Here is a 12,366-nt window from a genome sequence, read left to right as displayed (position 1 = left end):
GATTTTAGTTGCCAGAGCAATTGGGATCCCATCTCGCGTTATAACTAACTACGCATCTGCGCACGACACGCAGGCCTCGCTAACGGTGGATTATTTCGTCGACAAGAATGGAAAGATCATGGAGGAGCTCAATTCCGATTCCATATGGAACTTTCACGTGTGGAATGAAGTTTGGATGCAGCGTCCCGATTTGGGCATCAGCTCGGAGGGAGATTATGGCGGTTGGCAGGCAATTGATGCAACACCTCAAGAAATGTCTGATGGAATGTTCCGTTGTGGTCCTGCTTCGGTGTTGGCAGTAAAGTTGGGTGAGATTGTGAAGCCGTATGACAATAACTTTTTGTTTGCTGAAGTTAATGCGGATAAAGTGTTCTGGAGATATACGGGACCAGCTCACCCGCTGAAACTGATTCGGAAGGATGTTCTTGGTATTGGACATTTTATTAGCACAAAAGCCGTAGGAAAATGGGAACGTGATGATATTACTAGCTCTTATAAGTTTGCTGAGAAGTCACCAGAAGAACGTGATACAATGATGAAAGCTTTGAAGCAAGCGAATAGTGCATTCAGTCGATACTATCTCAACGAGGACTTCAATGAAGTTTACTTCAATTTCGAATTAAGAGATGATATTAAAATAGGGGAGGATTTCTCAGTGGTTCGTTACTCATGCTATAGTACTGATTTATAATCGAAAAGTAACAACAAATTTCTTCTTTCAGATCCTTCAAATTAAAAATCGTTCGTCAGAAATGGTTCATGTTGTCAATGGTTCTCTCAATGTAGAAACCGTACTATATACGGGAAAAGATCGAGAATCGGTGAAATCCGACAACTTCACAATAAGCCTTCAGCCGAACACTGAAGAATTCATCAGATTGGTGGTCACATTCGATGAATACTTTAAGAAGTTGCGTGATCAGGCAGCGTTTAACATATCATGCTTTGCAACTGTCGAGGAGACTGAATATGAATTTTTCGCTCAGGACGACTTCCGTGTTCGTAAGCCAGACATCAAGATTCGCCTATCTGATACTCCGGTGTCGCAGAGCCCGGTTGACGTTACCATCTCTCTACTCAATCCTCTACCCATTGCCCTCAGAAAAGGAATTTTCCACATTGAAGGGTCCGGTATTGAGAGGCCAATTATTTTTAAGGTGGGTGAGACGAATTCTAACAATTAAAAAGCATGTTGGTGGGTGTCTAGCAGACACTATCTACAAAAACATTTTTGATTGACAAAATTTTGAAAAAAATTGAGACCCAATTACTTATAATATAATTTTAATTGTTATCACTTTTAACCCTCAAAGACTTGATACTTATTCCGTCATAATCAAATTTATTTCAGCATTCTGAGGTCGCTGTTGGTGAAACAATTACCAACACATTCAGCTTGACGCCGGAGTTTGCTGGCCGTGCTACGATTGCTGCCAAGTTTACGTCGAAGGAGTTGGACGATGTGGATGGTTTCCTTGCCTTCGAAGCAAAACCTAGACCGGAAGATGTGCTAATGGAGACTACCGATAATGAAATTATCGCTCGAACAGATATTATCGAATGATTGCAAATATGAAGCAAACGTGTTCAAGAAATGCATGTATTGTTTGTATTTATTCAAAGCCAAATATCAAATGGATTTGTACAAGCATTGGTCGTATTTATGAATGTGTTATTTTAATAACTAATTTATGAATGTAGTTTTTACTTATATATTTTTATATAAAATATTTATATTAACATGCAACAGTCATTTCTCACTATAACAGACATATCACCTTCTAAGACCTCTTCCGTACTCAGGTTCTGCGTTAGTTTCCAAATAATGAGAACCTCTTGCGTCCTCTGGAACTGCATCGCCCATTGGCACCGGATTCGAGCGGCAATGTTCACTTTTATAATCGGTCATGCCATTACACTGGAAAGCCATGAAGGCATCTTGTCTGTTCACTGACTCAGCATAATAAATGAAAGATCTTCCATGACTGCAAGCTCCGGTGAAATCTTCCATCCCGTTGCATCCGGGTTGCGTCACAGTTCCACCGTTTGGCCAAAAATCCACATGCCCCAAATTCTTATTATGCCCCAACATCCCGGAACATGTGTGTATCACATCCACAAACTGAGCATCGGTGGGATCGAGTATCTTATCCGGTTGCATATCAGTGAAGCCTGGGAGTGCAGGATCGAGACCAGTAATTCGGGCAACTTTTCCCGAGCTTACTGCTCTTCCAGCAAATCCCGAGGTGTGAGCACCCAAACTGTGCCCTATGATATGGACCGACTCCAAATTTGTACCCCGTTCGGCTACCATCCGGTCGATTAGTGATCCCACGTGACGACCAACGTCTTTGGTTGCTGATGCCGATCTGAAGTATAGAGTATCATGCGCCAAGGGACCCCAGTCGACCACTACAAATAAAAAGTATATTTTAGTAAAAAGTGAGATTCCTTTAATTGAATGTACTCGAACCAAGAACGTTCATGTCTTCGCGTTGCAAATAGGCATCCTTAGTTTGTTGGCAAACGGGGCTGCTGACAGAGTTACGCCATCCGTGAATAATGAACTTTGTTGGTAGTTTTGGGTCGTAGTTTTTAACGAAGTTGAGTGGTACTGAAGGGTCGTTTTTGAACTTGAAGGCAACCGGACTTCCTTTGGTTTTCCTAAACAAATAAAAATGCATTGATATTTTGTTGTTAAAGTTAACTCTAAATGCTGTCTCTTTCTCAAAATGCTCATAGGTCGACATTTAAAACCATTTATATGGATTTGAATTTTATTCCTATTTTGTGATTTCCGATTTCCATTCTCATGAAGAAACTTTCTATGGATAAAGAATTCAATTCTTATATTTTGCACGGAGGATATATTACACATTTCGTTACGATGGGACTTCGCTATGCCAGTTCGTTAAGTAAATTCAAATGAGATGCGAAATGTTATACAGTCGACTCTCAACATCTTGATGTGATGTATCTCGATATTTCTCCCTATGGCGATGGTTTCCTCGGTCCCTTCAATCTACGTACATTTTGGCTTCTACATCTCGATAACCTCGATACCTCGATATCTCTCTGTCTCTGATCATATTGTGATCAGGATCCACTCTCCTTATGTCAATATGTTTAAATTTTAAGGCTTCTTAGACCATCTTTGGATAATAACAAACACATCAGCAATAGGAAATGACATTTATTTTGTTGTCGTTTTTCATAATAACGAACTTTTTTGGGTCTAGTACCTATTTTAACTTACTTTCCATTCCTAGAACTCTCCCTATCTAGATGGTCACTTCAACATCGAGATGTCACAACGGTAATTGCCCTAGCTCTTTCACTTCGCAAATTAACATGCCATCATTACACCAGCGTACTGCAGTGAAAACGGATGGTCGAGTTTGTAATTTCTCGCCCTATTTTGCTGATTGTCACGGGTCAGGTACCAAATCGCACTAAGTGGCTTTTTGACTGTCTTATGGTACATAAAAAAATATTAATATCTATTTATTTGCTTATTGATAAAGAATATCCCCAATTATTGAGTCGAGGAATGTTCGATACGGTTTGTTGATACCATGACACGTTATTTTAAGCGTAAAATTGGGGGATCGATCCACCTTGCCCGCTGTGCACCTCCCTTCTTGTTCCCGTCAGATCGTTGTCGAGAACCATTTTCACCGGATTATTGCCCGACATTCTGGCTACGTTCCCGGCCTACCGCAGTCTTCCGATTTTCGCGGTGTAAACGATGGATGGTTCTCCCAACAGCTGGTGCATAGATGGTACGCAGCACTTTCCGTCTGAAAACTCCCAGTGCGCGTTGGTCCTCCACGAGCATCGTCCAGGTTTTGTGTCCGTAGAAAAACTACCGGTCTAATAAGCGTTTTGTAGATAGTCAATTTGGTACGGCAGCGAACTCTATTTGATCGGAGCGTTTTGCGGAGTCCAAAGTACGTACGATTTCCTGCCATGATGCGTCTCCGAATTTCTCTGCTGGTATCGTTATCGGAGGTCACCAGTGAGCCCAAGTATACGAATTCTTCAACCACCTCGATTTCGTCACTACCAATACAAACTCGTGGTAGGTTGCTTACGTTGTCTTCTCTTGAGCTTCATCCTATCATGTACTTCGTCTTCGGTGTGTTGATGACTAGTTCAATCCGTTTAGCTTCGCTTTTCAGTCTGATGTAGGCTTTCTCCATCTTCTCAAAGTTACGTGTTATGATATCAATGTCGTCGGCGAAACCAAATAACTGGACGGTCTTCGTGAAAATTGTGTAAATTCCTGCCCTTTGTATTACTCCTTTCAAAGCGATGTTGAATATCAAACACGAAAGTCCATCACCATGCCGAAACTCTCTGTGCGTTCCGAAGGGACTCGAGAATGCCCCTGAAACTCGAACTAGCACATCACCCGATCCATCGTCGCCTTGATCGGTAGTCATATGGCTACTGCTTCTGCCTCATACGCAGGAGGTCGTGGGTTCAATCCCAGGTCCGTTCCATTATCCTACTTTGTACCTTTCTCGATATTTCTCATGTTCTAGCAATCGCTAGAACAGGAAATGGGCTTCCATACCGTTTCCATTTCTATCCTATACCTTCAACTTGACTATTCTAGTAGTAGCTGCTAGAATTGGAAATGAACTAGAAAGCTCGTTTCCTCTATATCCAATTAGAAATTCCATCAGTTGCTTTCTTCTATCTATAACATTGGCAGCTCGTTAACCAAGACGAACCTCTGCCTCTCGAACGTAACCCAAAATTCCAATAAATTCCGTATGAACTCGTGGCAAGTGCAGAGGTATATTCGGCTTGCAGTGGGCGAGTGATTACATCATCATTTCCTCCCCTTCCCTACATTGACTTGCATTCTGACGTAGCAGGCGCCAGTATGACAAATGAGATCACCAGTACTTGTACATTGAAGATGAGTGCTAGTCCCAAGCGAACATCTGTTGGTTCTCTGTGCAAGAACAGCTGATCTGGTCATAATGGAGTAGCAACTACGGGCAGTCAATCAAGCTCAAGCTCAAGCTCAAATCCGTTTTCCATAGCCATAGCTGGTCCCGATCGATTGTATCATATGCGGTTTTGAAGTCGATAAATAGATTATGTGTGAGAACATTGTATTCGCGGCATTTCTGCAATACCTGACGTACGGTGAGCACCTGATCTGTGGTAGAGCGTTCACCCATAAATCCCGCCTGATACTGCCCCACGAACTCTCTTGCAACACCAATAGTCGGCGGCATCAGAGCATTAGTGATTAATCATAGATTTAATCATGATTAATGAATAATGGGTTATTTAATCATTATTCATTAAACATAATCATACAACAAACACGATTTAATCATTAATCACTAATCGTTAATCATAGAACTTTACATTTAATCATTAATCACTAATCATATTCATAATTGTTTTGAGTTTATTCATTAATCATCAATTTAAATCACTGCATACATCACTTTTATTCATTAATCTTTAATCATAATCATATAAGTTTTATACCTTTCAATAACCCAATTTGGAAGAAAGGTTACTTGCTTATTGATCACTATGCAAATCATTCAATTTGATTATTCATAATCATTAATCATTAATCATATCGATCGTTATTCATTAATCATACACATATTGTGCCAACATTTAATCACGATCGGTAATCGTTAATCACACTCCAAACGTTTTATTCATTAATCATAATCGTTAATCATTGTCAAAAATTTATTTAATCGTTAATCATAATCATTAATCATTGTCAAAAACGAATAAATCATTATTCATAATCTTTAATCATAGAGTTGAATGATTTAATCATAACAAATTTAATCATTCATTGGAAGCTTTATTCATTAACGCTCTGGGCGGCATACAATTTGGGAGAGTACCTTGTAGGCGGCGTTCAGCAATATGCTTGCGCGGAAGTTGCTACAATTCAGTTTATTGCCCTTTTTGTAGATGGGACACACGACATCTTCCATCCACTCCTGCGGCAGAACCTCATTCTCCCAAACTTTGGTAATTACCCAGTGCAGCGCTCTAGCCAGTACCTCACCACCGTGTTTAAACAGCTCTCTGGGTAGTAGGTCAACTCCAGGGTCTTTGTTATTTTTCAGTCGGCCGATATTCTCCTGAATTTCCTGGAGATTCGGAGACGGGAGTCGTATATCCTGCGCGCGTGTACCTAGGTTCAGGCTTGTAAAATGTCATCTGCATGTCATTTGACTAATTTGTTCATAACTTTCTTTAGAAGCAAAATTTCTTCCATAATTTTGAATGTACTCATAACGCTTGAGTAGGGTTATATTTTTGTCCAGGGGACATTGCTCTAAGTATAACATCAAAGGCTGGAGAGTGAAAACTCTCCAAAATGTCACGTGTCATTTGACATAATGTCATTTGAATGACATTTTGCCTCCCACGCCCCAGATTTCATATTTACAGCAAAGTCTCGTTAGACAAAGTTGTAGGCCCATTTAACCGCTATAAGTTCGTCATACAACATGAATTGATAGCTACCTTGTGAAAAAAGTTCTGGGAAAATTATACAAACGAATGCAAATGACATTTTACAACACTGCCTAGGTTCATTCCCATACCGCCACCGTTGTCTGCCACATCGCCATACAGGTGCACTTCGTAGTGCTGCCTCCACTTTTGGATCACCTCACGCTCGTTTGTAAGAAGGTTCCCGTTTATGTCCTCACACATATCAGGCTGTGGTACGGGGCCCTTACGTGAACTGTTTAACTTCTCATAGAACTTTCATGGGTTATTAGCGGTACAGTTGCTCCGTCTCTTCACGGTCTCGATTTTCCTGTTGGCGATTTTTCCTCCAAAAAATCGAGTTTTGTCTGTTCCGCCATCGTTTGTATCGTGTCTCGTTCGCCCTCGTGCGGTGTTGCAGCAATCTCGCCCGTGCTGCATTCTTCTCCTCAACTAACAGCCCACATTCGCCGTCATACAAGTCGTTTCTCTGATCCGGGGGCACCGTGCCTAGTGTAACGGTTGCGGTGCTTCCAATGGCGGATCGAATATCTCTCCAGCCATCTTCAAAAGACGCTGCGCCCAGCTGCTCTTCCGTTGGGAGTGCCACCTCCAGCTGCTGCGCGTAGTCTTGGGCTAGTCTACCGTCTTATAGCCGCCCAATGTTTAGCTGCGGCGGACGACTCCGACGCGTGTTGTACACCGTCGAGAGTTTTGAGCGCAGACATACTGCAACGAGGTAGTGGTCGGACTCAATATTCGCGCTGCGGTTGCGTACGTTCGTGATGTCGGAGAAGAATTTACCGTCGATTAGAACGTGGTCGATTTGGTTTTCCGTTTCTTGATTAGGTGATTTCCATGTGGCCTTGTGGATATTCTTGCGGGGAAAGAAAGTGCTTCGGACTACAATTCCGCGGGAGGCTGCCATTTGTGACGCAAAATCCCATTTTCAGTGTTTACGTTGCATTTTGACGAATGTTTGTTTTTTAGTTGGGTCATGGCCCAACCAGTGAAGGCCTAACTAAAAAGTAACCCCAGTATTAAAATCCCAACCAGTGAATTTTTTTTGAACTGCAATGGAAAAAATGGGCGCTTTCCTTTAATTTTCACTTAAATTGATCGATTTGCGAATTATTCACCTCACCCATAAGATTGGCATTCAATCCATTAAGACAAAACAAACAACCATTACTTTACATGCAATTGAGTCATTTTACACCATCATTCGAGCGTTTTGCTCCAGACCCATTTTTAAAACTTATTTCAAATGCGTTAGAAAGTCATAAAAACCTTGTTGTTTTGAATAGGAGATCATTGTGAAACGTAGCTAGATTTGAAAATTTTGCAGCTACACTTTGAAATGGTTCGATGCTCTTTTTCATATTGGTGAATACATCGAAAAGCTTGCATTTTGGTCTGTTCTCCCGTAGGGGAGCTTTCGCCTTTATTCGCCAAAAGAGCATTCTAGGTTTCTCCTAAGACAAATGCGTTGCTATGTAGATAGCAACGCATTTGTCTTAGGAGAAACCTAGAATGTTCTTTTGGCGAATAAAGGTTGCCTGAAGAAGAAGAAGTGGAAGGATGATATTTGGAATAACTGCACTGGGAGACATACGGAAATTATTCAAAAACTTTTCTTTAAAATTCAATGAGAAAAATAATGTATCACAGTTTGCAGCAAGATGAATACACCACTAGGTGTTCCAATCTGCCAAATTCACGATTCAGCCATCTTGGATGTTAGTATGGGAGAGCCAGCCGGTTTGTTTTCGTTTTGCACTGAAAATGAACTTTTCACCTCCGCCTTCTTCTCTTCCACAAACTTGGTAGATTGAAGCACCTAGTACTGTATTCATCTTGGTTTGCAGTACGGGGTTGGACACACACATACAGGGGATGGACAAAATAATTAGGATAGGCAAATTTTGGGTAAAATTAGAAGTGTTGTTACTACCTTAGTTATCATCCGATTTTGACAATTCAGGCATGCCTGAACTAGAAAATTAATGCAGTTTGACGGTATGTCCATGGAACCGACTATGGCCAACGGATTCCGGAGATATTCCGGGTTTTTTGGAGGTAGGTTCAAAACCGTAAATTTGAGGTGGATATTAGGAGAAGTTGTGGTTAAAAATTGAATAATATTAGTAACCACAAATGAAGTAGGGCTCTTGCTGATTAGAACCATATATTGAGATTTAGAATCGGACCAGAATCAAGTGAGATATGGCCATTTCTTTAAAATCGGTTCCTATCGATACTTATCAAAGGAGTCAGGCCACAACTTCATTTGAATCTCGCTTTTTGTTAGATGGTCCACTGTGATTTTATTCTAGAAGGCCTCTAATGTGTCAAGAATGAAAAACCAATTGAATAAACGGATCCTGGAATTGCTGGGATGTCCCCGGGGAAGCTGTGAATGTGGACATTTAAATTTTTGCACCAAAATCAGTCATTCGACGGCTCTTTTTTCATGGTTTTCGATCAGGAAGCAAAGTATGAATATAAAATGGTCAATTTACGATTCTGAGCGCTTCCAGGACCTACGGATCGGCCCCGCGGAACCTGTGGATGGGACATTTTAGTTTTACCACCAAAACCAGTCGCTCGACGGCTATTTTTTCATGGTTTTCGATCAGGAAGCGAAGTACGAATATAAAATGGTCCATTGACGGCTCTGACCGCTTCCAGGATCTACGGATTGGCCCCAAGGAACCTGTGGAAGGGGACATTTTAGTTTTAGCACCATAACCAGTCGTTAGACGGCTCTTTTATTCATGGTTTTCGATCAGGAAGCGAAGTATGAATATAAAATGGTCCATTGACGGCTCTGACCGCTTCCAGGATCTACGGATTGGCCCCGGGGAACCTGTTGAAGGGGACATTTTAATTTTCCCACCAAAATCAGTCATTCGACGGCTCTTTATTCATGGTTTTCGATCAGGAAGCGAAGTATGAATATAAAATGGTCAATTGACGGTTCTGACCGCTTCCAGGACCTACGGATTGGCCCCGAGGAACCTGTTGAAGGGGACATTTTAGTTTTGCCACCAAAACCAGTCGTTCGACGGCTCTTTTTCCATGATTTTCGATCAGGAAGCGAAGTATGAATATAAAATGGTCCATTGACGGATCTGACCGCTTCCAGGATCTACGGATTGGCCCCGGGGAACCTGTGGAAGGGGACATTTTTGTTTTAGCACCAAAACCAGTCATTCGAAGGCTCTTTTTTCGTGGTTTTTGATCAGGAAGCGAAGCATGAATATAAAATAATCCATTGACGGATCTGGCCGCTTTCAAGACCTACGGATTGGCCCCGGGGAACCTGTGGAAGGGGACATTTTAGTTTTACCACCAAAACCAGTCATTCGACGGTTCTTTTTTTCATGGTTTTCGATCAGGAAGCGAAGTGTGAATATAAAATGGTCCATTGACGGCTCTGACCGCTTCCAGGATCTACGGATTGGCCCTGGGGATCCTGTGGAAGGGGACATTTTAGTTTTAGCATCAAACCCAGTCATTCGAATGCTTTTTTTTCATGGATTTTGACCAGGAAGCGAAAAATGAATTAAAAATGACCATTTACGGCTCTGACCGCTTCCAGGACCTACTGATTGCCCCCAAGGAACCTGTGTATGAGGACATTTTAGTTTTAGCACTAAAACCAGTCATTCGATTCTCTATCAGGAAGTGAAGTATGAATTCAAGACCCGCGGATTGCTCCTGGAGAATCTGTGTAAGGGGACATTTTATTTTAAGCATCAAAACCAGTCATTCGACGGCTCTCTTATAGTGGTTTCGATTAGTAATCGAGAAATGAATATAAAAGGGACCTGTGGAAGGGGACATTTCAGTTTCAGCACCAAAACTAGTCATACAACGGCTCTGTTTTCATGGCTTTGGATCAGGAAGCGAAGTATGAAGTAGGCAGGTTCCCCGTGAGCTATCCATAGGTGATTTTTGTGCTAAAACTAAAATGTCCCCTTCCACAGTTCCCCGGGGGCAATCCGTAAGTCATGGAAGCGGTCAGATCCATTAATGGTTCAATTTATACTCATACTTCGCTTTCTGATCAAAAATCACGAAAAAAAACCATCGAGTTATTGGTTTTGGTGCTGCAACTTAAATGTTTCTTTCCACTGGTTTTCCGGGGGGAATCTGTAGGTCCTGAGAGCGGTCAGAGTCATCAATGGTCAATTTTATATTCATACTTTGCTTATATCAAAGAAGAGCTGTCGAATGATTGATTTTGGTGTAAAAACTAAAATGTCCCCTTCCACAGGTTCCTCGGGGGCAACCATGAGGTCCAGGAAGCGGTCAAAGCTGTCAATAGTCCTTTTATATTTATACTTTGCTTCCTGATCGAAAACCATGAAAAAAGAGCCGTCGAATGACTGGTTTTGGTGCTAAAACTTATATGTTCCCTTCCACAGGTTCCCCGGGGGCAATCCTTGGGTCCTGGAAGCGGTCAGAGCCGTCAATGATCCATTTTATTCTCGTACTTCGCCTCCTGATCGATAACCATGAATGAAGAGCTGTCGAATGGCTGGTTTTTGTGCTAAAACTAAAATGTCCCCTTCCACAGGTTCCCCGGGGCCAATCCGTAGATACTGGAAGCGGTCAGAGCCTACAATGGACCATTTTATATTCATACCTCGCTTCCTGATCGAAAACCATGAAAAAGAGCCGTCGAACGACTGGTTTTGGTGGTAAAACTAAAATGTCCCCTTCAATAGGTTCCCCGGGGCCAATCCGTTGATCCTGGAAGTGGTCAGATCCGTCAATGAACCATTTTATATTCATACTTCGCTTCCTGATCGAAAACCATGAAAAAAGAGCCGTCGAATGACTGATTTTGGTGCTGAAACTTAAATGTCCCCAGTCACAGATTCCCCTGGGACATCCCAGCGACTCCAGGATCCGTTTATTCAATTGGTTTTTCATTCTTGACACATTAGAGGCCTTCTAGTATAAAATCATAGTGGACCATCTATCAAAAAGCGAGATTCAAATGAAATTGTGGCCTGACCCCTTTGATAAGTATCGATCGGAACCGATTTTAAAGAAATGGCCATTTCTCACTTGATTCTGGTCCGATTCCAAATCTCAATATATGGTTCCAATCAGCAAGAGCCCTACTTCATTTGTGGTTACTAATACTATTTAATTTTTAACCACAACTTCTCCTAATATCCACCTCAAATTTACGGTTTTGAACCTACCTCCGAAAAACCCGGAATATCTCCGGAATCCGTTGGCCATAGTCGGTTCCATGGACATACCGTCAAACTGCATTAATTTTCTAGTTCGGGCATGCCTGAATTGTCAAAATCGGATGATAACTAAGATAGTTACAACACATCTAATTTTACCCAAAATTTGCCTATCCTAATTATTTTGTCCATCCCCTGTACAGGCGCACACATCATCTCAATTCGTCGAACTGATTTGATCGGTATTTCACACTATGGGTCTCCGGGGCTTGTATGCTTTTTTTGTAGCGCACATAGCCTTTACGGCATTACCCCGAAAGGCGATTCCCCCGAGAACATTTTGAATCTGCAGTACTCCATTGTTATGTTTAACACCAACAGAATCGATGAATCGCAAATACACTGGATTTTGTTTTTACGCGATTTACATTTTCTCAATTTTCCGCTCATTCTAAATGTTTAACGCATATTAATTATCATGTGATTTTTCTTTGATTTATTCTGGATTTTTTGATACATGTTGCGAAGAGTTTGGTGGCAAATTGAAGTCACACGATCAAAAATACGAGCGGAAAAAAATCGTGTAAAAACAAAATCCTGTGTAGATAATATTTTATTAGAGAAATGCACTAAAGATTCTGTTTAACCACAGATAACA

At 41.5% G+C, this 12,366-nt stretch overlaps 2 protein-coding genes across 5 annotated transcripts in view; one reads left to right on the top strand and one right to left on the bottom strand.

The window, feature by feature from the left end:
* LOC134213220 (annulin-like) overlaps nt 1–1,747 on the top strand; it is an 89,136-nt gene extending 87,389 nt beyond the window's left edge. For all 4 annotated transcript variants that reach the window (XM_062691972.1, XM_062691973.1, XM_062691971.1 and 1 more), the window contains 3 exons: nt 9–658; nt 723–1,157; nt 1,352–1,747. In XM_062691972.1, the coding sequence (XP_062547956.1) occupies nt 9–658; nt 723–1,157; nt 1,352–1,564 (1,298 nt within the window). In that variant the 3' untranslated portion in view covers nt 1,565–1,747. The remainder of the gene's footprint in view (nt 1–8; nt 659–722; nt 1,158–1,351) is intronic.
* A 19-nt stretch (nt 1,748–1,766) lies between these two features.
* Nucleotides 1,767–12,366, bottom strand: part of LOC134210220 (uncharacterized) — a 46,465-nt gene continuing 35,865 nt past the window's right edge. Inside the window, exons 7-8 of the mRNA XM_062686265.1 lie at nt 2,474–2,664; nt 1,767–2,412 (exon numbers count right to left, since the gene is read on the bottom strand). Of these exons, the coding sequence (XP_062542249.1) occupies nt 1,775–2,412; nt 2,474–2,664 (829 nt within the window). The 3' untranslated portion in view covers nt 1,767–1,774. The remainder of the gene's footprint in view (nt 2,413–2,473; nt 2,665–12,366) is intronic.

This window comes from Armigeres subalbatus, chromosome 2 (assembly GCF_024139115.2).
Source record: "Armigeres subalbatus isolate Guangzhou_Male chromosome 2, GZ_Asu_2, whole genome shotgun sequence".
NCBI classification, from domain to species: domain Eukaryota; kingdom Metazoa; phylum Arthropoda; class Insecta; order Diptera; family Culicidae; genus Armigeres; species Armigeres subalbatus.
The sequence above is the reverse complement of the archived record's forward strand: the minus strand, read 5'-3'. Positions and strand labels throughout refer to the sequence as shown.